Source organism: Stegodyphus dumicola, chromosome 1 (genome assembly GCF_044657685.1).
Source record: "Stegodyphus dumicola isolate Sdum_Otavi_A_Nest chromosome 1, ASM4465768v1".
In the NCBI taxonomy this organism is placed as follows: Eukaryota; Metazoa; Arthropoda; class Arachnida; order Araneae; family Eresidae; genus Stegodyphus; species Stegodyphus dumicola.
The window spans coordinates 216,255,559-216,283,506 of NC_140768.1; the positions used below are offsets into that span (position 1 = coordinate 216,255,559).

General features: G+C 32.7%; 1 protein-coding gene across 18 annotated transcripts in view; it reads left to right on the plus strand.

Moving 5' to 3' along the window:
• Positions 1-27,948, plus strand: part of LOC118201136 (uncharacterized) — a 385,427-nt gene that overhangs the window by 257,937 nt on the left and 99,542 nt on the right. For all 18 annotated transcript variants that reach the window (XM_085825487.1, XM_085825518.1, XM_085825505.1 and 15 more), the window contains 5 exons: positions 1,651-1,737; positions 21,400-21,498; positions 24,679-24,777; positions 25,633-25,731; positions 27,900-27,932. In XM_085825487.1, the coding sequence (XP_085681613.1) occupies positions 1,651-1,737; positions 21,400-21,498; positions 24,679-24,777; positions 25,633-25,731; positions 27,900-27,932 (417 nt within the window). The remainder of the gene's footprint in view (positions 1-1,650; positions 1,738-21,399; positions 21,499-24,678; positions 24,778-25,632; positions 25,732-27,899; positions 27,933-27,948) is intronic.

The window sequence follows — 27,948 nt, forward strand, 5'->3', positions numbered from 1 at the left end:
ATTATCTTTTATGTCCCATATTTTTAGTGATAATGAAAAGTTAAAAGTAGAAGCTGAAATAAGGTTATACCAGAGTGATATTGATATCACCAAAGAAATGCTCTACACATCTGATGAAAGTGGAAATCAAGTCAAGTGTACAATTGATAAATATTGGTCTAAAGTTTTTAATTTAAAAGATGATTTCACAAATGATTATAAGTATCCTACATTGGCTAAATTGGTCAAAGCCTGCCTTAGCTGCTTCCATGGCCCATTAGTGGAAAGTGCATTCAACTTAATGGATACACTTGTCACTGACTATAGAACCTCTCTTAAGATTGATTTGATTCCCTAGATGCAGTGCAGACTATTAAATATGATTTAATGGCTTCTAAAGAAACCTCATGTGAAAAATATGGCTCAAAAAATCCAATGACTGATCCAATTCACAAAGATCTCTTACTGAATATGAACAGAAGTTGGAAAACATATCAAGAGGACTTAAAAACATGTATTTCAGATGAATCACCTATAAAAGTCTCTGAAAAACCTTCTACATTAGCAGAAAAGCAAACTGCTTCTACCTCTGCATGTGCAGTTCTCGAGGAAATTTCTTGAACTGTAAATGAGGAAAATAAAAGTCAACCTTCTTGCAATTATGAAGTTCACCACAAAAGAAAGACAAGCCCACAAACATCAGAAAATAAAAAAAAAAAACAGCAGAAATTAGATAATTTTTTTTTAAAGAATTAATTCAGGTAATTTAAAATATTTACATAAAATGTAGTAGTTTATATGTTTGAAAATTTATGGTTATTAATTTTGCAAAAAAAGTAATTCATTGAACTTTTATAATTAGGTCATTCAATACTTCATAATTGTAATTTTTTTTTCTCTCCCCCCTTCTCGAAACTCCAAAATGTTGGTAAGTTAGTCCGTAAAAGTTTCAGGGGATTTTTTGGGGTCCCACAAACACCCCTGATGGAAAATCACAATAAAGCTAGGATTTCACTCAGGAGTGACCTTACAACTTATTAATTTTTTCTAAAAATTTTAGCACCAACTTTTCCATACTCCACTTTATTTTACATTTTCTTTGTTCAATTCCCCCCCTTCAGAAATAAGCAGTTTTGCATTTTATAGTTATATCAGGTGTAACAAAATAATGATTTTGTGCAAATTCCATGCCCTAGCTGCAAAATTATTCAAATTATATGCGTTTTTATAGTTCTTTTAACTTTTCCTGCAAGTTTAAATAAATCTGCACCAGTTAATTTGTTTAAAAAAAGAAATTGTATGATAGTTGAACCAAAGTAATATCATTTTTAAAAAATGTAAAAGCCATCATAAGCAGTGCTTTTTTGGAGTATATTCTGAAGTTAGTTCGTTTTTGTAACACATAATGAAAATGTATTGGTAACTAGTATATTTTTGCTAGAATTCACTTCAGATTAACAAATTATTAAATATTGTTATCCCTTGTACACAGCTATGTGGTTAGAAGATATTCCAATCCTTAGTTTTTCAATATTTATTTTTAGAGTATGTAATAGTTCAAAAAATTTAAGTTAAAAAAAAAGGACATTGCTTAAAAGTTTAAGTTCTATTTCAGGTGTTTGTAAGAGGTTTTAATTTAATTTTGAAATGAATAATTTGATTATTCTTTAGGAAGAATCATCACACAGAAATAGGAAGTATCCTGTCCGTTCTCGTAAGAAAACTCAGGAAAAGCGAGTTTATGATGAAGAGTCAGATGTAAGTTAAATTTTATGATCATCATATAGATTCCTTTTGGCATTTTTATTATTGAATAATTTACATAGTTATGTGAATTGATAAACAAAAAGAACTGTTGTTTCTTCACGTTAAAACCTATGTTAATGTTATTTTATATATCTGACTTCGAATCTTGATTTTCTAAAGAACACAAACCATGTCCGAACTTAAAGGTTTATTCAACTAAAATTTCCAAAATGATAATAACTTAACATCTTAGGTGGAAAAATACCGACACATTCAAATTCCTAGGAATGCTTTGAACTGTCAGCTATTCGGCGACTGAGGACAAGAACATCTTATAAGGACAAAAATCCGTCTGATCCCTCTGGAATAACTCCCCATTAAAGTTGAACTGGACTCAAAAAGGCCTAACTGAGACTCGACTGGAAACCATCATCCCCTCAAATCTCCTCTGGGCAGATCTGCACTGCTTCCAATTGAAAATGAACTGTGCCGCTACCAAGAAAAGCACCACCTTTTATTGACGGCGGTTGCTGTTACTACAGACGATTATGCAAATATTTAACATCCTTCCACCTAAAGAGGGAAAAAAAAAAAAAAAAAAAAAAAAAAAAAAAAAAAAAAAAAATTGAACTTTCACAACAAAGTAAAAACAAAGCTAGAGAGCCTTAATTAATATGCCAGTCTGTCTGACGGAGTTACAGTTCTACCAGATCGTGTTACAGGTCTCACAGATTTATCATCTACTCTGAGTTTAAATTCAGACAACGAATCTTGTCTTTCATTCTGCAGCTTCACGGGTACATCATCTTGTGTTACCTCTAAAGGATACAAAGTTCGAACTGCTCTAAGCAAAATTCCATTCCGAGTCTTTACTCTTGCAAGCTGATTTATTCCATCAGGTCCTGGAAGTAGTTCTATGACACGACCAAGTTGCCAAAAAAATCTTTTGTCATTACTACCAATCAAAACAATATCATTCAATTTAATAGTAACTTTCTTCCAGCTCTTTTATGCGAAACCTTGAGAATTCCCAAATATTCTTTACGAAACCGATTTTTAAATGCCTCTTGTACAGTTTGAATATACTGAAATCTTCTTTGTAAATTATTTGATTTGTACGTATTTTATATCCCGCAAACTACTAGTTCTAATTTCTTTTAAAAAATCAGCAGGAGTTAAAGCTTTAAATTCAGGATCAAAAGAAATTACGGTCAATGGTCGGTCATTCAAAATCGCTTCACAGTTACACAGCATCGTGTACATTTCTTCATAATTTAAACAAGCATGCTTAAGAACCTTTTTAAGGACTTGCTTCATCATTCCAATAGGATGTTCCCACCAACCACCTCACCAGGGGGGAATAAACTTCCATGTTATCCGCTCACTGGCTGCCTGCCGATTAATCTGCTCAAAATCCATTAATTGGAATGCATTCGAAGCTCCTACAAAATTAGTTCCATTATCACTGTACACAGTTGTGGTTTTACCTCTTCAAGACACGAACCGATGAAAAGCCTGAAAAAACACTTCTGAAATACTGCTGAATCATTTACTCGCTCTATAGGCAGTGGGGCTGATATATGGTCAACAGGCATAGCAGAATATCTCTTGCAAGTAATGCATTTACTCAAAACAGAACGCATAGTTCTTCGGCCAGGTAACAGCCAAAACCTTTCCCTTAAGGTGTTCAGTATATATTGTACACCTGAATGTCCTTTCTTTTTATGTTCCTCCATAATTAAATTTCTAACTAACGGATGTTCTCCTGACAATATTATAGGTGTTCTGAATTCTAATGTGTCATCTCTTCGAAATGCACCAGTCTTAATTCCTAAAATTCCAGCATCATAAAATGGACTAAGAGTTCGTAAGGGTGCGTCTTCTATATTCTGAAATGATTCCAGTTGAATCAAGCGAATAACAACCTTTTCCACAAAATCAAGTTCATCAACAGCGAGTTCACCATTTCTTTTTTTTTTTTTTTCTGTTTCTGCAATTAAAGAAAAATCTTTTAATCCAACCAACAGCTTTCACTGTTTTTTGATACCTAGAAAATCGTTCACTCAAACCAGACTTTTCAGTAGACACTAGAGATGAAACCACTACCTTTTTTCTCTCGCTGGCTATTTCCACTTCATCAGTTATGGATTCGGCAATCGGCCAATTTTCTTGGGATTTTAAAAGCCAGCTTGGACTCTCCTACCATTTTGACTGGGAGAGTTGGCGAACTGAACACCCTCTACTTGGGAGATCTGCAGGGTTAAGGTGACCAGTTATATGCCTCCAATCCTCCACACGTGTCAAAAGCCTTATCTCCTGTACTCTATTTTGTACAAATGTTCCCCATCGTTCTTCCCTTTTTATCCATGCAAGAACAGTAGTTGAATCAGTCCAGAAAAATGTACTTTTGGGCTCAAAGTCCTTTAAAACGTCTGCAGCAAGACGAGAAGGAATCGTTGCTGCTAACAATTCTAATCTTACAATAGTCGTTTCCTTTTTACCACAAGGGGAAACTCTAGGCCTAGCCTGAAGCAACTGGACTTCAACCGATTCGATTTCTTCTACACGAATGAAAACTGCTGCCGCGTACGCTGCTTGACTGGCGTCACAGAAAACATGTATTGAATACTGTTTTGACTGATATCATATCCATCTTGGAATTTTAATGTTTTTTAAAAAAAATGCTTTTCACACATCTCAAAAATTTACTTTTAATTTCAATATTAACCTCTTCATCCCATTTTACTTTCATTTCCCATGTATGCTGTAATAACATCTTGGGTAATATAAGGACTGGACATATTATACCGATGGGATCAAATACTTTATGGGCTATTGCTAAAATACTTCTTTTCTTGACTTTCTCGAAAGAAAGATTTTGCAAATTACCAACATTTATTTCAAGAGTATTGCCCTGTCTTTCCCATAACAAACCTAATACATTCGCAATAGTTTCTGTTTCTAAACTAGAGTCGGTATATTCCCAAACCCGTAATTCAAATTTTCGCTCTGCAATAACATTTGAAGATACTTTCATGAAGCGCTGTAATTCATCTTCACTTCTGACACTAGTTACACAATTGTCAACATAAAAGCTATTAATCAATTTAACAATAATGTCGGAAGGATATTTTGCATCTCAATTATTTTTCTCTAAAAGTGATTTTAAATGATATTGAATAACAGCTCCAAGTAAAAATGGACTACTGGTTACACCAAATACGACCCGACAATGACGAAAATGCTTCAAGCCATCTTCACCCTGTATCCAAAGAAATCGGAGGAAGTTCCTGTCACTAGAAATCAGGCCAATTTGTAGAAAGGTAAATATGAGAAATCACTTTTTTTTTTTTTTCTTGGCGAAATCTATTTAAAATTGTAGGAATAAAAGCAATAAGGTTTAATCCCTTTTCAAGACAATTGTTGAGACTCGGATAACCCCTTGCTTTAGACAGAGCATCAAATACTGGCCGTAACTTCATAGTACTATGTTCCTTAACAACATGTGTATGTGGTAAATAATGATAGGGTAAATCTAATTAATTTATGGGTATTTCCTCTGTTATGCCCTCTTTGAGCCATTCTTAGAATATATTTTCATACTCTTGGCGAAGATTATCCAGTTCAAGTTGCCTAACCATACCGTGCAACCTTTTAAGCGATAACTCAAAATTATCTGACGGGAGGGTGTCCTTCTAACCAAGGCAAAGACACTACAAAGTGGTTATCTTCTATTTTTACAGTACTAAGAAAATATTGCATAGTAGCCTCGTATAATTCCAATTTACTCTTTTGTTCGGATGAGTCAGTAATACTAAGCAAGTCAAGGGCCATAAATCTGAAATACAAGCATCTTTATTCAACATTGAAGTAACTAAGAATGTTGAACCTTCACTATTCAACTCCCCGGTTTTTCCCATAACTGTCCATCCTAACTTTGTCTCAATAGCCACAAGACCGTTTGAAGTTTGTTTATGGTTTCCAGTTAATAATCGTCCTGCAACATCGGCTCCTATGAGAATTTCTATAGATCCTTCTAAACGATCTGTTAAACTTATTCCACAGTCAGCAAGCTCTTTAAGCCATATTCCTTGTCCAATCAAAGGTATACTATTACAAATAGGCTGACTTAACGTATCAAAATTGCAGCTGTATGAGCTGTATTAGATAAATTAATTTTGTAAACTGTATGTTCACACAAGCTGGTCGTTGTAGCGCCAAATAATGCATGACTAAGGTATTCCTTTACCGTATACCTATAGCCCATATCTTGAGCTGCGCTTTGCAGAATATACGACCTTTGCGAACCAGTATCAATTATAGCATGAGCCGAACAAGATTTTTTACCTCCTTTAATTATTACTCTTATTGTTTGCAGAATAACCTTAAGAGACCTTGAAGAAATGTTAGCAAGTGTTTCATCCTGATTTGGAGCAGGGCCGTCTTAAGGAATTCGGCGCCCATGGGCTACTAAAAATAATGTGCCCTTCTTCCTAAGAAAATACACAGAATGGCAAATGGGAGTCGGAAAAGTTATACAAAACAAAAGTGTCAGAACTAGAAAAAAACTATTTATTACTTTTATAATAAACTGTTATCTTTATTGTAACTTTTCTTTAAAGTCACTTATTTAAAAGATGGGTATAAATGTTTACCCAGATTTGAGGGGATTATCTCAATAATGACAGTTCCGATCAGTTTTTAGTCTAATCCTTAGAACTTAATCGGAACTATTATATAATTCTCCATCTGTGCATAACATAAACAAAAATAAAATTTAATTAAATAAAAAACCATTTAAGAACAAAAACACACCTTAATCTAAACAAATGTAACTTATATATTTACTTTCCTAGCTTTTTCTTTGGCAAACTGATCAATAATATCACTAGTATTTAAATTTTCAAATAAATCTCTTTCAATAGACAAAATACTTAAATCATTGAGTTTACTCTGTCCCAAAGAAGATCGTAAGTAATTTTTTATTCTTTTGATTGCTGAAAATGACCTTTCGCCACTGCAGTTTGTTGTGGCGATACTTAAAAATATGCGCAGTGCTGTGGTTACGTTTGGAAATGTAGATTCAATTTTTAACTCGATTATTGTCTTTAAACTTAGTTCGATAGATATATTTTCGGTATTTTCCAATAAATTCACATATTTAAAATGTAGGCATTCTTCAATAAAGTTGTTTTCTAAATCATTCTGATATATTTCGCACAACTTTGCAGCATTATTTCTAATTATGTCTTCATTTATATTTTTAAAATTAACTAGAAACCCAAATGTTGAATAAATGTCAACATATGCACATTTTCTCTTTTGTACTTCTGCTAGAATTTTATCAATAATAGCATAATATGTTTTTATGCGGAATTCATCATTTGCATCAAGTTGCACTTCTTCCGACTTATTTTCGTCGAACTGTCTTTTTCCTTTCCGTAACCGTTTGTATTCATAACAGCCAGATAATTTTATACCTTCTGATTTGTAAAGGTTAAACGAATCTATATTTCGTTTCGATTGTACAAATTTTTCTAAAGAAGCATATAATGAAACAATGAATTCAATTGTAATATCAACATTTTGAAGCGATATATTAGTTTTATCGATGGTTTCCAATATTTCACTCCAAAATGCTATCATAATAGCAGTTTCCAATGAGTTGAACTCATTTAACAACCCCTGGGCTTCAACTTTTGTTGCAGGCTTTTGAAAATTATCTTCGTAAAGTTTAGTTAAAGCATTTTTAAAATTTTCATAGCCCGAAACCACTACTTTCACTGAATCAGCTCTTGCTGACCAACGAGTGTCGCTTAATTTTTTGGGAACTTTATTTTTTGCTGTTAGCGTATTTTTTAAAATTTCCCATCTTGATGTTGATGCGGCAAAGAAATTGTATAAGTTTGGTAGAAACAAAAACAATTTAGTTGCTTGTATGCAGCATTCAGCTGCCGATTGTCCAATTAAATTTAAAGAATGTGCCGCACAGGGCACGTAAATGGCAAGATTATTTCTAGATTTAATGCGTGCTTGGAGGCCGTTATATATACCCGACATATTAGAGGCATTATCATAAGATTGTCCTCTACAATCTTCCAAACTAATATCTAAATCAGATAATAGCTTTAAAATACAGTCTTGCATTTCTGAGCTCTTATGGCCAGTATTCTCCAAAAATTTTAAAAACCTTTCAACGGGTGTTCCATTTTTATTGACATATCTTACGACAATGGTTAATTGATCCATATGGGAAATATCGGGCGTCGAATCTACTATAATAGAGTAATATTTTGCCTCTTTTAGTTCCGTGATAATAAAACATCTAACATTTCTGCCCAATATTTTTAGTCTTTTTAGAAACTCATCACAAATATTTGCAGATAAATAAGAAATATTCCCAGTACCTTTATTTGCAAAATTAAATATATGTTGTTGCAAAATAGGGTCAAATTTTGCTAAAAGTTCTAAGCACCCTAAATAATTCCCATTATGTTTATCACCAATAGTTTGATTTTCTCCCCTAAAAGCCAAACCCCTTGAACTTAAAAATTTTATGACTTCGATGATACGTTCTAAAATATTTTTCCAGTAATTCGTATTTTTTTCCATTGATATAATAGAATAATTTTTGAAATATTCCCATTTTTCTGTAGATCTGTTCACAATTATATGGGTGTTTTCTTTATGAAGGGCTGAATTTTCATGGTCCGAAATTTTTTCACTGTGTTTCCAATCGTTAAAACCTGCACTAAATGGATTATTGGCACTACCAAACAGTTTGCAAGGGATGCAATATACTTTTCCTGAAGTATTTGAGTATAAAAGCCAGTTTCTTTTTTGTTGTTTTCCGTTTTGTAAACGTCTATAAAATATCATTTTTGTAGCATACCTGCTCTGTGATTTGTAGACCACTTTAGATGCAGAAAAGTCTAGTTCTTGAATATCTAGCTCTACGTTAGATATGTTCTTCATTATATCTATAATTTTATCTTCGCTTAATCTTCCCCATAATGCTGGATCAGTATAATTAACACTCAACATATTACTAAGTTCATCTTCTTCTAAATATTCTCTTTCTTGATCTTCTGGCTGTGGCTGTTCCATGTTTTGTTGTTTCTGGTCCTCTTCTTTTTCTTTCACATTTGATTGCTGGGCATTATTGTCATACTGTTGTTGATTTTTTTCTTTTCCCTCTTTGTGTTGCTCATCCTCTGTAATATCCATAGAAAGTGTTTCGCCTTTTTTAAAGAAATTTGTTAATGTAGGCGTTTTTTCCAAGAGAGCTTTTTGCCTCGCCTCTTTCTCTTCTTTTAATTTACGGTTGGCGGAACCAGATAATTTTTTTCGTTTATGTTCCATGGTTAGTCTTCCTACATAATGGAATAAAAAATTGTTATAAAATTGTTAAATATGTATATATCATTATTAATTAATTTTTAGCTAACATATACACTAGTGGACCAAAAAAAAAAAAAAAAAAACGCATAATAAAAAAAATGGCATTTAGCAAGATAATATTTATTAATTTTAAAAGGTTAAAAAATAAATTTTTTTTTTCTCATTTTATATTTAAAAATATATTTACTTTAAGGTATAAAGAAATTAGGTATTATATTGAACGGTTTATAAAAATCAAAGTGGACAAAAAAAATGCATATTGAAAAAAATTGCCTTTTCCCACCAAAAAACATAAAAAAATTCTATGATTCAGTGCATCCATGTCAAAGCAATTATCAATTGAAGACAAGGCTCAAATTGTAGCTTTCCACGAGTCTGGAATGAGCCAAATGGAGTTAGCAAAAAAATACTCCGTAAATCAATCAACAATTTCCAGAATTGTTAAAAAATATATTATATGAGGGTCTTCATCTCGAAAACCGGGATCTGGCCGAAAGTTGTCACTCTCATCAGGTGATTTAACTTTTTTGAAGCAATATATCTCAAAAGTTCCTAAATTAGGATCAAATAAATTGGAAAATATATTAAATGACAGAAAAAGAAAATGTGTTTCATCTAGAACAATTCGTCGTGGATTGTGTTCTATAGGTTTGCCTGGCAGAGTTGCCTGTTCTAAACCATATTTAAGTCCTGAAAATGTTTTAAGCAGATATGAGCATGCTAAGAAATGGGTTTATTACACTCAAGAGCATTGGAATAGCATAATCTGGTCAGATGAGACCAAGATAAACTTGTTTGGATCAGATGTACGAAGATATGTGCGTCGTAAGGTAGGGGAAAGATATAATTTGAAAAGTTTAAAGCCTACTGTTAAACATGGCGGAGGGCATATTATGGTTTGGGGTTGTTTTAGCTCTAATGGCACTGGAATGTTAACGATCATTGAGGGAAATATGGATTCCCTTAAATATACTAGGATAATCGACTCTTGTCTTGCATTGTCAGCTTCAAAAATGGGTCTTAATGGATATGAATTCCAACAAGATAACGATCCAAAGCATCGTTCAATGCATTCAAGAGAATATTTCAGAGATAAGAAGATTATTGTGCTAAGCTGGCCATCCCAATCACCAGATATGAATCCAATAGAACATCTCTGGACTCACCTGAAAACAAGAATAAGGGAAAGACAGCCAAAAAACATTGATGAGTTAAAAAAACGCATGAAGAATGGAACAGGATTGATCCGGATTTCTGCAAAAAGTTGGTCGAAAGTATGCTAGATCGAGCTGAAGCACTTTATAAAGCAAAGGGCAGGCATACAAGGTATTAATTAAACAATATGCATTTTTTTTGTCCACTTTGATTTTTATAAACAGTTCAATATACTACCTAATTTCTTTATACCTTAAAGTAAATATATTTTTAAATATAAAATGAGAAAAAAAAACCAATTTATTTTTTAACCTTTTAAAATTAATAAATATTATCTTGCTAAATGCCATTTTTTTGATTATGCATTTTTTTTTTCCACTAGTGTATGTAAAAGGAAAAGCACTTGCCTTAGGAAGATAATAATATAATTTAATAATTTCCACTTAATTTTCAATTTTTAATTCACCTTATTCAGTCGACAAATACTAAAATTATATCAATTTTACTTTTGTCGTGCAATCTATATTAAGGTACGCATCAGTGACCCCTTTATGTTCCTATCTTTTATCAGGATTGTTAAAATAATACAATTTACATTTAGATAAATGAATATGCCCTGGCGACGCGGTGAGTATACGTAGGTGGTCTTATATTAACTCCAGTACAGCTCCGACAGTTCAAATGCGACTGAAACAAAAGTGCGATCGGTAGGGTGTTACTCCTATTTCACGTTGCCCTTCTCTATCTATCGTTTTTCTGCACATTTGGAAGAAATAAAAATCAGTTTAATATATTAAGAAGTGTTTTAATTTAAAAATAAGTAAAAACTAATAAAATGAAAAATAAATTTTTACTATATCGCAAATAAAAAATTGCCGCCTCAAAAGGCTTGCGCCCTGGGGTTATAGCCCATTTAGCCCTGTGGTTAGGGCGGCACTGATTTGGAGGCTGTTCTGTTGCCCTTGTCTCACTCATTTGTGAACAGCCTTTACTTAGAAAAATATGATGTCTTTTACCACATGTAAAACAAACTGTTTTTAATTTACACCTCCTAACAGAATGTCTGAATTTCAGACACAGATAACAACAGCATGTTCTTCAGATCAAAGCTTCCCTTTCTGACAACGATAAGTTACGCGCTTGAAAACATTCCACAGAACTATGATTTATATTGGAACAAAATATACAGCTTTTCCTAGCTTCATGAGAAGAAGTAAACAGTTCAGCTGCCGTAGGTTTTAAGTGAGATTCTCTTATCTTTAAACCGGAATTTCCTTTTTTACCACCGTGAGCCAATCGATCAAAAACATTGAAAGAGTTAGCTCCTAAAGAAATTCTTTCCTCGCTTTCAACTTCACCACGCAAGAAATGTAAAAGGTGCTCAAGGTCAGATTCCCCTTCTTTTAACTCAGCATTTTCTCTGGTTAAACCCTCTGATCCTTTATGCGAAAACCTAAGTCTCTCCCATGTTTTTAGTACTTCATTCAGCAATGCTGATTCTACCTGCCTCTATTTATTCCCAATATCTCCAAGGCTCTTAAACTAGATTCAAGTTCGTCATACAATTTCCTTAAAGAGTGTGCACCTTGTTTTTAAATAACAGTGGTTAACAAATCACGAATATAAATCTCAATTAATAATTCCTTGTTACCAAAACGCGTTTGCAATGCTTCAATCACGTTTTTCACCAGTTGGCGGAAAGCTCTTAACTATTTCCTCTCCGTAGCCTGTGCCAAATAAGCAAATTTATCATTATTTTCTAATGTAGGATCTTTATCAATCTTTTGGAATTGCCCCCAAAATCATAACCATTTCTTCATGTTACCATCAAACATAGGCAATTTAATCTTCGGATAATGCAACATTTTATTCTGCACAAGAGACGAATCAATTAAAGTTACATTCGAGATACCAGAAGTGAGATCTTTTAGTTTATTTTCCATAAGTCTCCACCTATCAAAATATAATTCAGATTCATCTCTTTCCTTAATAAGTAAAGTCTCATCCATAATTTCTTTAAACATTAATTCTCGTATTTTCATTTCAGTATCAAACAAAACTTTAGCTTTTTCAGCAATAACTTTTATTTTAGTTACTTTTTCTTCTCGATTAAATTTAATTTCTTTATTATCAAATTCATTACACGCTTTAGTAAATAATCTTCTATATTGAGTGCATGCTAACTTTAAGGCTTCCAGTCGCTTACCCTGCAGACAGTGTCATGTCGCGGACGTCAAATGTTGTTTCTTCACGTTAAAACCTATGTTAATGTTATTTTATATATCTGACTTCGAATCTTGATTTTCTAAAGAACACAAACCTTGTCCAAACTTAAAGGCGTATTCAACTAAAATTTCCTAAATGATGATAACATCATGAACAAACTTAACATCTTAGGTGGAAAAATACCCGCACATTCAAATTCCTAGGAATGCTTTGAACTGTCAGCTATTCGGCGACTGAGGAAAAGAACACATCTTATAAGTACAAAAATCCATCTGGTCTCTCTGGCGTAACTCCCCATTTAAGTTGAACTGGACTCAAAAAATGCCTGACTGGAACTGGACTGGAACCCAGACTGGACGGGACTGGACTAGAAACCATCATTCCCTCAAATCTCCTCTGGGCAGGTCTGCACTGCTTCGAACTAAAAAGGAACTGCGCCGCTACCAAGAAAAGCACCACTTTTTATTGATGGCGGTTGCCGTTACTACAGACGATTAAGCAAATATTTAACAAAAACTATATCTGCCATTTATAATAATGTAAATTGTTCCACAATTTCTTTTAACAGTTTTATCATAGAATAATTTATGTAACTTTTTACATTAGTGAAAGATAGTTTCCTGCTATTGGACAGCAATCTAATGCATATCAATGATAGCAACCTGCAAAATGCATCAAATATTCATCTCCATGAGAGATTTTAAAGAAGCAAACAAAAAAGATTGTATGACAAAAAAGCTATGAAAAGTTTGCTATTAATTTTTCATGAAAAAGGAATTATGTATAATGAAATGTTTTACAGTCAAAAGTCTTTAATCTGGACGTCCATAATCTGGAATGATCTATAATCCGGACCTCAAAGCTACAAACTTTCTGCGCACGTGTAAATGCATAATGCTTTAACGCATGCGTGTAATACCTTTAAGCATGTGCATAATATGTTTACGCATGCGCGTTTGATGTATAATGGACGGTATAAGCTAAGCTAAAATTATCTATTTCAGTTAATATTGCAGATTGCATTGTTCCTTAATCTTCAAATTGGATCCGGCTTATTATTTTTTGCAGACTGTTAGAGCAATTTTATAAAAGTAAGCTTGAACTTTTGATTATGTCAAATAGAATTTCCAATTTTGGAGCTGCCAAAGGTTCTACAATTCTACAAAGCGTAAGCATGCTTCGATGTCCATTCAACAAAAAGTGGAATTGCTGCAAAAAATGGATAAAGTCATGAAAAAAGTGACAGAGAGGTGATTTGCTTCTCTAACCATTCCGAAATCTGTTTATCAATTTCACGCTCATCTGCCGGGGGGGGGATGTCGTGGCACACAATGAATTGGAAGTTGATCTGTCAGCACTATCCTCATCTTCAGGGCAGATTTTTTATTTTATTCGGTTATAATTCCTTACTAAATGTAGTATTTCATCTCGATGTACTCTGATATGATTTAAATCAATTTCCTCGTCATTATAAATATCACGAATACGCATAAAATAGTTTTCTGGTTGAAATTTTCTAATTTCGACTATGCGTTATGTATGCTTTACGCATGCGCACGTTGAAAGAAATGTTTAATAAAGTAAACAATTAAATATGAAGTTTTTTTTTTTTTTTTTTTTTTTTTTTTTTTGTAAATTTAGATACCCTTTACATCACAATTGCTCTTTATTTCATAAATTACGATTTTATACTTTTAATTGCATAATTTCTGCATGCCATCTTACCAGATTTAAACTGATGATCTATAATCCGGAAAAATCAATGATCCGGAATTGCCGAAGTCCCAACGAGTCCGGATTAAAGACTTTTGACTGTATTTGAATAATTACAAGTGAAATTTCACTGAAGTATTACTACATGACTAAACAAAGCTGCAGTCAGCAATCATGCAATAAGAGGAAATAACTGAAAATAGAAATATTTTGCTCAAACTTTCATATGCAATTATATTTTTGAGCAGCGTCTAATCTTAAATATGCCATTTGAATTATTGTTATTGTTTGATGACAAATGTTGCATTATGAACAAAGTGTTAAAAAACACTTTATGCCAAGGAAGAACTAGCCAAGTATTTTATAACTGTGTAAAAAAATGTCAAGTGAAAAGTGGTTCTTAGAAATAGACAAAAATTTTAAGTAAAAAAAAAGTGAGAGTAAAGTTGCTTCATGAGAACATTGTTTAAATGCTGTGATGGAAATTAGAAGCAGTGAATAGATTATTATTAGTTTGGGCTATACAGGTGATTCACCTTTTAGTGCTTAATTTTTTTAACCTTAATCAGTATGTTTTAATGGTATTTAAAATGCTATGCATGTAAAGGCATCTTCTGTAAAGGATTCTGCATTCTTAAACTTTTTATAAGATTTAAAATGTTCTTTATAAGATGTATTGCATCTTTGCAGTGCAATCACACCCATTGTGGAGAAAATGAATGGGTTGGACATTGAACAGATTAATGATGAATTAATGTTTGGGGTGATGTCATTCTCCAATATCAAAAAAGATTTTTTACCATCATTGAAGCTGGGCTGATCTTGATGCTAGACTAAAATGTTAAAATTTAAATACCAAAGATGCAGTGGTTGAAAAAAATTGAACTTCTAGACAGCATGGATGTTTAATTTTCCATCTTCTTATTAAGATGACCGAACTAGTTAAATCTAGATTCGACAGATGGTACCACATTACAGTGATTTTTCATGATGTCTCACTTTGCTCTGCCCTGTTTGGTTTGTGGCTCCTCCTTCTCCAGCTTCCTTCAGTTTCTCTAGTTAAAAAATGACATGCCAGGAAACTCTTATCGACATGGACCTTTTAGGCTTCATACTCACTGAGCCGGCAAAGTGTGTGTAATAGTTCCGGCGATATGTTTATAAGTTGGTTGAAAATTGCCAAAAGTGTGAATCATAGCTCTTGTTTGTATTAGCGTGAATGACACTATGATTGTGGGATTTTGATAATTTAAAAATCTCAAAAGTCAAGTGCTTAAAATTTTTCTTGTTTCTTATAAAGCTTTTTCTATTGTATTGGATGGTATCGGAATTAATTTAAAAAAAGCTATGTAAGTGATTTGAAGAACTTTTTGGTCCAAAAGCAAATGATTGTACTCTTGATTGACATCTTTACTACACACACCAGGGCTGTGAAGTCCATAGCGAAAATGGCCGACTCTCCAACTCCTGGAACTTTAAAGACTTCGACTCCAACTCCTTTACATATATATAAACATATACATGGATTACATCTTATTGTTTTAATATAAAAGAAGTAATAGATGCTACAGAAAAAAAAATTGATGGCATAGCAAATTATGTATATTAATTAGCATTTATTATGAAATGGGAAAACTGGCATTAGTAATTTATAAGAAACAGCATAGCTTCGTCCAGATCATTTTTGTTAGAAGACTATAGATTTGATTTGATAAACTTCGGAGCTGAGAAGAGTCTTATAGACGCCAGAGTAGCTGACTTGACGTTTTGTATGTGTGCAAGGTTCATCACTGCAATTCATGAGATTTATTCTCATTTAAGATCTATGCCATGTTATGGTAAAGATGTCATGCCATTCCATGCGATGTTATTCACAGAATGAGGTTTATGCCCAGGGGCCTGATTTAACGAGCTTCGCACCTGAGCCTCCGCACTGACTTGGAGTAGGAGGAAGAGCTGTTACTGTTAAGGCTACCTTTTTAAACTTTTCAGGATAGATTTGGTTAGAGTAGACTTTAAGGTACCCCTTGTATTATGGTATTATGGTGAAGGTGTTGTTTCATGTATGGTAGCCTGAGTAGTTGAATGTTATGGAAACCCTATTGTGACGTAATCGGGCGCATGATTTTGGGGAATTTTGAATCACGGGATGTATTGAAAGCGCTTTTGTGGTGTGTGTTGGTTTTATTGTTTAGATGGTAGAATGGTTGAATGTAGTAAGATTAATTTGAAGTTTCTGTATGATTTGTAATGAAAGGGGAAAAGAGAGTTAATTGACTGGTGTGTAAATGAAGGTTTACGTAGTAGCCATTATAAGTGTCCTGTGTGTAGGAATCATATGCTTCTAGTCGAATGTAAAAACCGTTTAGATGGATTCGAATGGGTTTGTAGGAAGAAAAGTTCAGATGTGGCAACGTCGATATACGGATTTGAGTTAAGATAATTTTAGGAAGTTTTTGGGTGCTGTTAAGGAATTTTTTGTGCCACAGACTAAAGACGAAGGAACTTTTAAATAGGGTAAGTGGATATTTGCTTTTTGTAGTGCTTAAATGTGTAACATGTTTTTTCTTTTTTATGTTATTTTATTGTATGGTTTAAAAGTAGTTTATTGAGATTATGTATTGTTTGCCTATATTGTAGAATTGGGTACTGCTTTGACTTTTTAAGTGAAAATGTGTACATGGACGCAAAGTGAAGGGAGTGTGCAATACAAGTTTATGCAATTCTTGGATTTTTTTTTTAAGTGAAAATAGGTCGACGTGTACATGGATAAAATCAAGGGAGTGCGCAATGCCATTTTTGTGCAATTCAGGGTTTTTTTTTTTAAAAGTGAAAGTAGGTCGATGTGTACATGGATATCGAGTTTGTGCAATTCTTTGTCTTGTTATTTTGGCTTTGTGTACAAAAGTCGCCATTATGCAAGCAAAATAGTAAGTCAAAGAATTGCACATACTCGGTATGCATGTACTGCCAAAAATCGCCAAGTTTCGCTAAGGGGTACCCTAAAATATACTTTTACCGATAGATTTTTATAAGTAGTGTCTTGCAACAGCAATCCTATTTCTCTTATTTCTTCAAAGGCTGTGTAGAAATCTTGTTTGAATTTTAATATTTTCATATCTAAAGGCTCTTGGTTCTTTATTTCCATTTGCTTAGCCTTTTCAATATTATCCAAATATTTCTCAAAATCTAATTCATCACTGGAAGAGGATAATAGAGTCTCAGTTGCAATGTCTGCAGTTTGATTATTCTGATTTTAATACTCCAGTTGTTCTGAGAATAATTTCAATCCTAATAAAAGTTCATAGATGGCTTTTTTTGCCCTTTTTAATTTGTTTATCATCCAACAAAATTCAGCATTTTTGATCTATATATATTGAATCCAGCAAGATCTCATTGTCTAGCAAACTAGTTTCTCTTTTCTTCGTTGAAGAAATTATAAACTAAACTCAGTGGCACAACAGGCTTTATGGGCCGCAGCTTGCAGTGCTCCGAAATCTGCTTTCTTGACCCTGGACAAGTGGTGAGCTTGTCACAGGACCCCCAGTGTTTAGTCCCCACTTGAACATGGTACTCAATTTATCGACCCATTCAAGGGATGAAAGGCTGAGTTAACCTTGCCCGGCCCAGGGATCGAACCCTCGACCTATGACTGCACAACAAGCTAGCCACTTTGCCACCGGGTGGTTTTGGAGAAATGATTCCTTATACAGTAAACCCTCCATTTCAGAAAGAATAAGCATCACATTCTTCTATTCTTGTCTCCTGTTAATTCTTCTGATTGTAGCTTTTTTGTGGCTATGTACGCTGTAGAAAGAAGATTTTCCAATTTAATATGTCAATAAAATAGAAAATAACTACGTATTAATGTGTATAGTCCATAAATAAAAATAATAACCCAGTTTGTCATTAAATTTTTTTTCAATTCACTTTAATTTCATTTCAGATTCAAACTGTCCAAGAAAAACTAAAGTCGACGTGTTTTTAGCGACTCCAGCTCCGACTCATTTTTACCAAAAATCTGCCTAACTTTGACTTCGACTCTACAGCCCTGACACACACAGATATTGAAAACTTAGAATGGGACCTGTAATACCTCCAGATGCAACTTTGATGTTGAAAGTGGGGAAAGAAGTTTAGTGTGCCATTTTAGAAATCAGCAGATTTACAAAATTTCACATTTTGATGAAATGCTTGGGCTAGAAAATTCTTGGTGACTAATTACACAATCAGACATCCAAAGTTGTTTTCATTATTGTGGCCGAGCAAAGAATGTTGAAGAAAAAGATAGTGAAGATATAAAAAGGGGACATTTCTCTTATTTTAGTTGTTGTTATCGAGCTCTTCTAAACATATGATAATGTTATCACATGTGAAGACCCAAACAAGATATTGTGATAGAAATTAAAATGAAAAATGTTTGTCAAGAATCTGATGTTGATGAAACCCAAACCAACGTGTGTCTGTTAGAGAATGGAGGAAGTTTTTAGGGCAAAAGTAAAGATAAAATTTTTCTACATTCCTGCATCGTGCTAGCATAAAATTACAGATTATTTTTATACTCAGAAACTGAATGAAAGTAAAATTTTCAGTATTTTTGTTACTCATTTTTAGTGGTTTTAAAGTTTTATAAATAAAATTTTCATAATTATAAGTGTGTAATTGAAGGGAAGAGTGGAAACCGTGATATGCTGACTATTGTGTCATTTAAAACTATTAATGTGTGCTGAAACTGAAAAACGACAAAACAAAATTTGGTAATAGCATGCAATATAATTGTAATTAACTCCTAATGTGATTTTTTTAATTATAGTTATTATAAACATCTTTTGGGAGATGTGACAGTGTTACTCTTTTCTTTAGGATACATAGTCAATTTTTACACTAGTTTCTGAACTGTTACTTTTTTTTTCCTTTCTTATCAGATCAAATATAATGATCACCAAATATAAAAACCAAACTTCCACTCCTTTAAAGTTCATAATAACATGGATCAATTGTATATTCATTATTGTCAGTGCTAGGCTTTTTGCCTCCTAGTGCACCTGCATTGGCTGCAGCAGCTACGTTAGTCAATATACCAGCCCAGATTTCGGTTAGATTTGTTGTGTGCGAAACACATTGTTTGCATTTTTTTTGTATCATAAATTTTTTTATATTTTTTTATTTTATATATATATATATATATATATTAAAATCCTAAAATTTGAATCTTTCCATCATTTAAAACATTTTTGTAATAAATGTACATGTATGTGACCAATGGTTATAAAAGTCATAACCAGGTAAGGGTTTATGAGACATGGTATACAACAAACTAATTCTGTTACACTCTATAACACACACAGACCCCCCCCCAAAAAAAAAGACTTACCCAAAAGAAGGAATCATTTCATTGCTTTGAAATTTCGTATGCATAAATGTTTTGACCAACTATACAAATGATTAAAATTTGGTATACAATGAATAAATAGTGAAATCTCCAGCACATCGGAACTGCTCATCCAGCAAATGTATAAAAGGAGCTGTTCTTGAACTGTTGTTAAAAATTTTCTGTTGCATTTCAATTTAGGCTACCTTTCAATGACTGAAAGAATGCCTTGCTGCAGGATTTCATTGCATTACGAGCAACTGTCAGACTTTGAAAGAGGTCATATCATTGGATTGAAAGGGGTAGGTTGGGCAAATCGGAGAATTGCTCGTCATACGAATTGAAGCGATGTGATGCTGGCAAAACTTGGTGGACAATGGAAGATTTCGGCTTCATGGATGGTAGCAATTGACCTAGGGCCACAACAGATCAGGAGGGCAGAGTGATTGTCAGATCAGCTGTCACAGCACCTGATTCATCACTATCAACGATCAGATGTGCTACCCACACACGAGTGTCCACCATGACCATTCACAGATGGCTGATAGAGCGAAATCTGCGCTTATACCAACCGTTACACCACCTGTCACTCATGCCTGCACACTCTCAAGCCAGATTACAGTGGTGCTTAGCTCGATCAAGTTGGAATGATGCTGGCTGGGGGCATATAGTCTTTAGCGATGAATTCCACTTCTAACTGGTCGTGACAGTCATCGAAGACGTGTCTGAAGACATCCAGAACAGTGTGCCGGTCCTGCTTTCACTATTGCACGCCACACAGATACTCAACCAAGAGTTATGGTATGGGGTGTTATTTCCTTTGATAGCCGGACACCTTTGATAATCATTAGAGGCACATATGTCGACAATATTCTGAGACCTGTTTTGCTACCATACTTTTTGCAGTACCCTGGCCTTATTTTCAGCAATATAATGCCAGACCACATAAGGTACGTGTTGCTATTAACTGTCTTACAGCTTGTCAAACATGCCCGTGGCCAGCCAGATCTCTCTCCCATCAAGCATGTCTGGGATATGATGGGAAGGTGACTGCATCTACCAGGGAATGTTCCGACAATTGGAGCAAATTTGGCAAGAAATACCAAAGGAGAACATCTGGGAGCTTTATCAACCTATGCTACGCTGTGTGGCAGCTTGCATCCAAGCTAGAGCTGGGTCAGCACCTTATTGAGCTTGTTATTTCGTAACTATGTAACTTTGAAAGTAATTATTCAATTGTTCTGTAATTTTAATCATTTTCTATTCTGTACATAATCTTCCTATCCACCAATTTTTGTCTCCATCTGACAACTACTTCTTGTTGTGTCAATTTTTTTTGTTATAGAGTGTATTTTATTCACGAAAGAATAAATTAATCAATATGCAATGATAATTTCTCAAATTTGTAATAAAGTCTAGTTTTTTTGTTCCATGGTTATCTGAGTATACTGCAGTCCGCTTTATATTTCATAAATAGCATACTGCTGTAGTTGGATTGAATATGAGCAGGGAGTTTTAATTAACTATAGTGCTATGATTTTTTATTTATAAATATACGTTAATTCAGAATGCTTATTTATTAATTTTCAACAGCTGTTAAGACAATATGTAAATGTTCAGAATGCTGTCCGATTCTGTGCTTCAGCTTATTAATTGCATAGATAATAAGAATTTTATGCACATTGCATGTGTCAGAAAATTATTAAAAGCTGTAGCAAGGCTACTTAAATGTTGACTTGCTATTTCAGATATGTGTAAGAGATTTTATGAAGTAAATTTTGAATCAAATGAATTGATTACTATTTTAGGAAGAATCACCAGATAGGAACAGAAAGAAATCTGCTCATTCCCATAGAAAAACACAGAAAAATCATGTTGATTCTGATCAGGATCATGAAGAAGAAGATGTAAGTTAAATTATTTAATCTTTGTTTTAATTCCTTTGAGCATTCTCATAAGTATATAAGTACAAGTCTGAGAGACCATTTATAAAATTAGATTTTGTATTTTTTATAAAACTTTTTTTTTTTTTTTAATTCTAAAGCTTGAGTCTTTCCATCATGTAAAATATTTTTGTAATAAATATACATGTATGTGGCCAATGGTTATAAAAATAATGGCCAGGTAAGGACTTTTTAGACATGGTGTGTAACAACGTAATTCTATTCTTTTATGCGTGAAAGGATAAATTAAGATTTCAGTCTGCAATGATTATAGTAATATCATTGCAGACTTTGAACAGGGTTCGTAGCGGTCTTTATAAGTGCTTATAAGTCCTTATATTTGAAAATAAAATATAAAGGCCCTTATAGGTGCTTACTTTTTTTTAAGCCCTTATTTTTTGTTTTTAGAGCTTATTTTTTGCTTTTAGTGCTTTTTTAGTCCAAAGGGGCTTTGTCCCTGAAGGACTATTGTTTTCGTTTTGCGATTTTGCGTCGGACTCGTAAACGTCGGTTCACTTTTCAAACTGTTGCCACAAAATGTTAGAGTCCTGCATTATATTTGAAGAAATTAAATAATGAAAAATCTGCATAAATGATTGTCTATTTCTCGCATTGTGATAAAACAATGGTACGTAGAGCCATCGAATTTTGAATGACGAAATCCTACTGCGAATATGGGCATCTGAAATCCCAAATTTGGAATTTGTTTTATTATAGATTTTATATTTTGTAAAACTTTAACGAATTTTTGATTTACAAACTCAATGCTTTAAAAGCGAGAAATGGCAACGTTATATAGAAAAAAAATACTTTTGTCACCAGCTCGCGAGACTGTGTATATCGGAAATTCTAAAGATATGCTTAATTTAACATTATTTTGCGATATTGCTCTTGAACTGAATTTTATGGTTTAAGTGCAAAGAACATGATATTTAATAAATAAAGATAACACTCAAAACGTTAAAAAAACGCCCCTTTGGACGTAATTTAAAATCTGAAACATTTCAGTTTTTTTTTTTTTTTTTTTTTTTTTTTTTTAATGAACGTGCTATTTTTCCAAGCTGAAACTAAATAAACATCTTTTCTTCCTAATATGGAATGTCAGATGGTGAGTCATACTCCCGGAAATAGCTTTCCCCCCTTTCTCTGCATTAACATAACCTTTGGTGTGCACGAAGAGTACAGACAGGTGCCTGTCGTTCTATTGGTCAAAGAATTGCGAAAGCAGTAGAAAATTCCGCTACATTCAGCATTCTTTTCCTTCCACCAAAATACTACACACGTTTGAATTTCTATCAAGATCATAAAAATTTGCATTCTCTTTCTGCTTGGACAGTTCATATTCGTGTTTATTATGATCGTTATGCATATATTATGAGCATATGTTTGAATGTTTATAATAACATAGTTGCAGTAACTGCTAAAGTATAGTAAACTTCCAAAAATGGTTGTGTTTCAACACAGATTAGCTTTCTAAGGAATAATATTCGGTATGGCTTAAATAAAGAGAAAGTAATCGAATAGTCAAAATAATTTAATTTTTTTGGCCGATACATTCTGCAGTACGAAGGTGGGGAGATCTCCTCTTTCTCCGCAAAATGTTGAATATTGAAACTGTTACAGTTCGCTGCAAAACAAGCAACAGACCGTTTTTTTTTGGGGGGGTCACTTTTCAATTTGGATTAAATAGGACTAAAAGTTCTGCGGTCTACCAACCCAAGCGAAGAATGATTCTATTCCGGAAATTTAACGCCATCTGTTGAAAATTAGAATGAAAAACACCCCAGTTATTTAGTTCTTTATTCTCCCAATACCGGCAGTTGTTGATTCCGATTGTGTAATATCACGTAGGGAAGAATTACGGCGCATGTATTGCACAATAATGTTTGCGATATTTTACAGAGATAATTAATTTGATGTTCAGTCCAAGATTTGTTTATGAACACTTAAAAGAGTTTTACTGTGCTAGATAAGCAGAATATTTAGTTCCGTTGGTTTATTTTTATATGATGCACATATTGAAATGTCAAAAGTATATATTTAGCAGAAAAATCTAAAGAGCGGCTACAGCCCCCCTCCCCTCCGCTCCTTCAAGTTACGTTCGACTGTCCGAATATTCGCCAATTTCCAAGTATGCGGGTTAGTTAAGCTTTTACTGTTAAAGATGACTGCATGAAGCAAATTTCTGTCTTCTGATTTCAGAAATGTTTCTCTTTTTTACTTAAATTACTTTGCTTGCAATATCTGTTAAGAGAAAACTGATATACAATGAAAATTTAGAAAATGTTCAGAATTTAGATTTAAATTATTTAAATATCAATATGAGTGGAAAAATAAATTGTATTTATTATTAGGTTCCAAGCGACTACAATAAATAAGCCTTATTATTATTTATTTTCTCTATTTTGAACTGAAATTTCATCATTAAATCTTGTAATATAGTTTAGTTCTTCATAGTTTTTTTTCTCTCTCATTGTAAACTAGTTCTGTAAATTGAACTATTATTTAAAATTAAAAACAAAAATAAGTAATTATTTTCCATGGTTGAGGTAATCCTTATTCTCTCTTAATAAGTACTTCATTTCTCATATTTTAAATTACAAGTCTAATTTTTAAGGTTATGCTGTTGTGTATCATGTAATTAGACAGGTGCTTATTTTTTTTTTCTTAAATTGTGCTTGTAAAGTGCTTATAGGTGCTTATTTTTTTAACTAAAATGTGGCTATGAACCCTGTTGAATTAGTAATGCAGACTTTGAATTAGTAATGTAGTGTAATTTTTTGTTCCAATGTTATCTGAGTATACTGCAGTCCGCCTTATATTTGATAAATAGCTAACTGCTGTAGTTGGATTGAATATGAGCAGGGAGTTTTAATTAATTATAGTGCTATGATTTTTTATTTATAAATATGGGCTTATTCATTTCAAGAGCTGTCAAGACAATATGTAAATGTACAGAATGCTGTCCGATTCTGTGCTTCAGTTTATTAATTGCATAGATAGTAAGAATTTTATGTGCATGCATGTGTCAAAAGATTATTAAAACTGTAGCAAGGCTACTTAAATGTTGACTTGCTATTTCAGATATGTGTAAGAGATTTGATGAAGTAAATTTTGAATGAAATGAATTGAGTACTTTTTTAGGAAGAATCACCAGATAGGAACAGAAAGAAATCTGCTCGTTCCCCTAGAAAAACACAGAAAAATCATGTGGATTCTGATCAGGATCATGAAGAAGCAGATGTAAGTTAAATTATTTAATCTTTGTTTCAATTCCTTTGAGCATTCTCATAAGTGTATCGCTTCATTATCAGAGTTCATGGTTGCGGGCACCTGGGAAGACTCCCTATCCCAATGTAACATGTAGCTAACTTTTTGAACGTTAAATAGCATATTAGAAGTCATAAACAGCTGATCATAAGTATATAAGTACAAGTATTGGAGACCATTTATAAAGCTAGGTTTGGAAATTTTTAACTCTTTTTTTTTTTTTTTTTTTTTAAATGCTAAAGCTTGAATCTTTCCATCAAGTAAAACAGTTTTGTAAAAAAGTTACATGTGTGTGGCCAATTATTATAAAAATAATGGCTTGGTAAGAACTTGGTGTATAACAAAGTAATTCTATTCTTTTATGCATGAAAGAATAAATTAAGATTTCAGTCTGCAATGATTATAGTAATATATTGCTTTGAATTAGTAATGAAGTATAATTTTTTGTTCCATAGTTATTTGAGTATACTGCAGTCCGCTTTATATTTCATAAATAGCATACTGCTGTAGTTGGATTGAATATGAGCAGGGAGTTTTAATTAACTATAGTGCTATGATTTTTTATTTATACATATAGGTTAATTCAGAATGTTTATTTATTAATTTTCAACAGCTGTTAAGACAATATGTAAATGTACAGAATGCTGTCCGACTCTGTGCTTCAGCTTATTAATTGCATAGATAATAAGAATTTTATGCACATTGCATGTGTCAGAAAATTATTAAAAGCTGTAGCAAGGCTACTTAAATGTTGACTTGCTATTTCAGATATGTGTAAGAGATTTTATGAAGTAAATTTTGAATCAAATGAATTGATTACTTTTTTAGGAAGAATCACCAGATAGGAATAGAAAGAAATCTGCTCGTTCCCCCAGAAAAACGCGGAAAAATCATGTTGATTCTGATCAGGATTATGAAGAGGCAGATGTAAGTTAAATTATTTAATCTCTGTTTTAATTCTTTTGAGCATGCTTATTATATAATTTATATAATTCTCTGTATTGCTAAGGAAATAGAATTCTGTATTAGGGATCAACTGTTAAAGTATTCAGTGTTCATAGGCATGTCTTCCAACAGTTTTATAATATAATTTATGTCTTTCTTAACATTAATATTTTTTAATGGACAACAGCCAGGATATATACCAGCATACACGTAATAGCAGTCTTGCACCACAAAATGCATCAAAAGTTTTTCGTATGAGATTTTTGCTGATTTTTTTATCAAGGTTTCCCAATTATTTTATGATTAGAAAGTTGGGAAAATATGGAGAATTTGCTGAAAAAATCTTCCATTGGAAAGGACTTATGTGTAGTGAAAGATTGTGTTCCAACAAATACAAATGAAACTATGGTAACACAGCAACAAAATGGAGCTACAGCCAAAGATTATGCTAAGAGATAAAGAAGTTGATGGATCACACAATCCCTTTTTTCTTCATTCCTACTTTCCTTATTTAATTGCAGTAACATGAACTTAGTCTGTTTTTCTCATGAAACTAATATTTTGCTCAAATATTCATATACAATTATGTCATAAGCAGCAGTAAATTTTGAGTATGTCATTGGGATTGTCATTATTGTTTGATAACAGCTGCTGCCTTATTAAGGAAAAATAACTAAAAAAAACTCTATATGCCAAGGATGAATGTGTTTTATTCATTACACATGAAAATTATTTTATATGTTGAGTGAACTGTAGTTAGAATATGCTGCTTACTTTTAGTGCCGCCTTTTTTTATTTATTATTATTATTATTATTATTATTATTTTTATTTTGAAAGAACTTCAAGAAACACATATTACGATTTCTGGTTTTTATCATGTCTCCTGATCTCTCATTAGATCATTGGACTCTCCCTATTTTAATTTTTAGTTTTGGAAAGTATTTTTCAGCAATAAAGGAAATTTACTGAATTATTCAAATTTCATTCCTGCATTCCTAATGATTTTGAGCTTTGTTATTAAATTTTATTTGATATACCCATGACGTAATCTGTTATAGACATCTGTAGAACATACGAAGATTCAACTAATATTTTGTCAGCTAATTTAACGAGATATGATTTTGGCATATAATGATTATAATTTTATTAATCTATTAAAATAGTAACTTTATTTGTGGATTGTTATTTGTTCTCATCCATTTTGTAGCTGTCTAAACTTATTTAATGTTATTAAAATGAGGCATTTACCACTTTTACAACTACCTTAAAAGGTAGAAAATTAGGAATAGGTATGTGCATAATGATCATTGAATAAAAAATGAACCGAAGGCTACTAGGAAAAAGCCTGATTTTTCAAGCTGTGTTGCTAAAGTGTCTAAGGTGTAGTTACAGCTTAAAAGAGAAAAGTACTCTCTTGCACAGGACACCAAAGAGAACTATTTGTATTGTAAGCAGAAGTTGAGGAATTAATCATTTACACTATCTACTCAGTTATTATGCTTCAAGTGAGCTCAAAGACAAAACATAGAAACTTCTAAAGAAGAACAATGTTACTTTGCTTTCTGATAGTGGAAGAATTAGATGGTTGGCAAGAATGTATGGGAAACAGTGTGTGTCACTTACAAGTGTTTTAGAGAAAATTATCAGTTGTTGGTAGACAATGAGTGATGTAGTATACCAAACTTTCCTGCAGGTGCTATTGTTACAAAAGTGAATTGGCTCATTCAGCAAGACAGATGGGTAAAACAACAGAAATCATTGATGATATTCATTTGAATGTCAGTATAACTAGAAACTGATTCATATGTATTCTTAAAATGAAAACATCCATGCAGCTGGTATATTTCTATGAAATTCAAATCCAGTAAATCAAATGTTATTTAGGAGTCTTATTTCACAGACACTGGGAAGTGTTTGAATGTCATTCGCTGTTTATTGCCTGTTATATTTTTAATTTTTAACACAAAATAAAATTTTTTTGTAGTTTTTAGTCTTTAAAAAGCAAATTATTTGGCTATCAGTGTTGATTTGTTTGTTATTTATATAGTACTTATCATTAGTGAGATGTTTTACATTTGTAATATAATAAGATATTATGTCATATATAATTTTAAGTTTGTGTATTAATGACTGATTGTTGTATTTTCAGGAAGAGGGCCCCTCTACATCTCAGATAAGACCGGTTTGTAAATTATTCT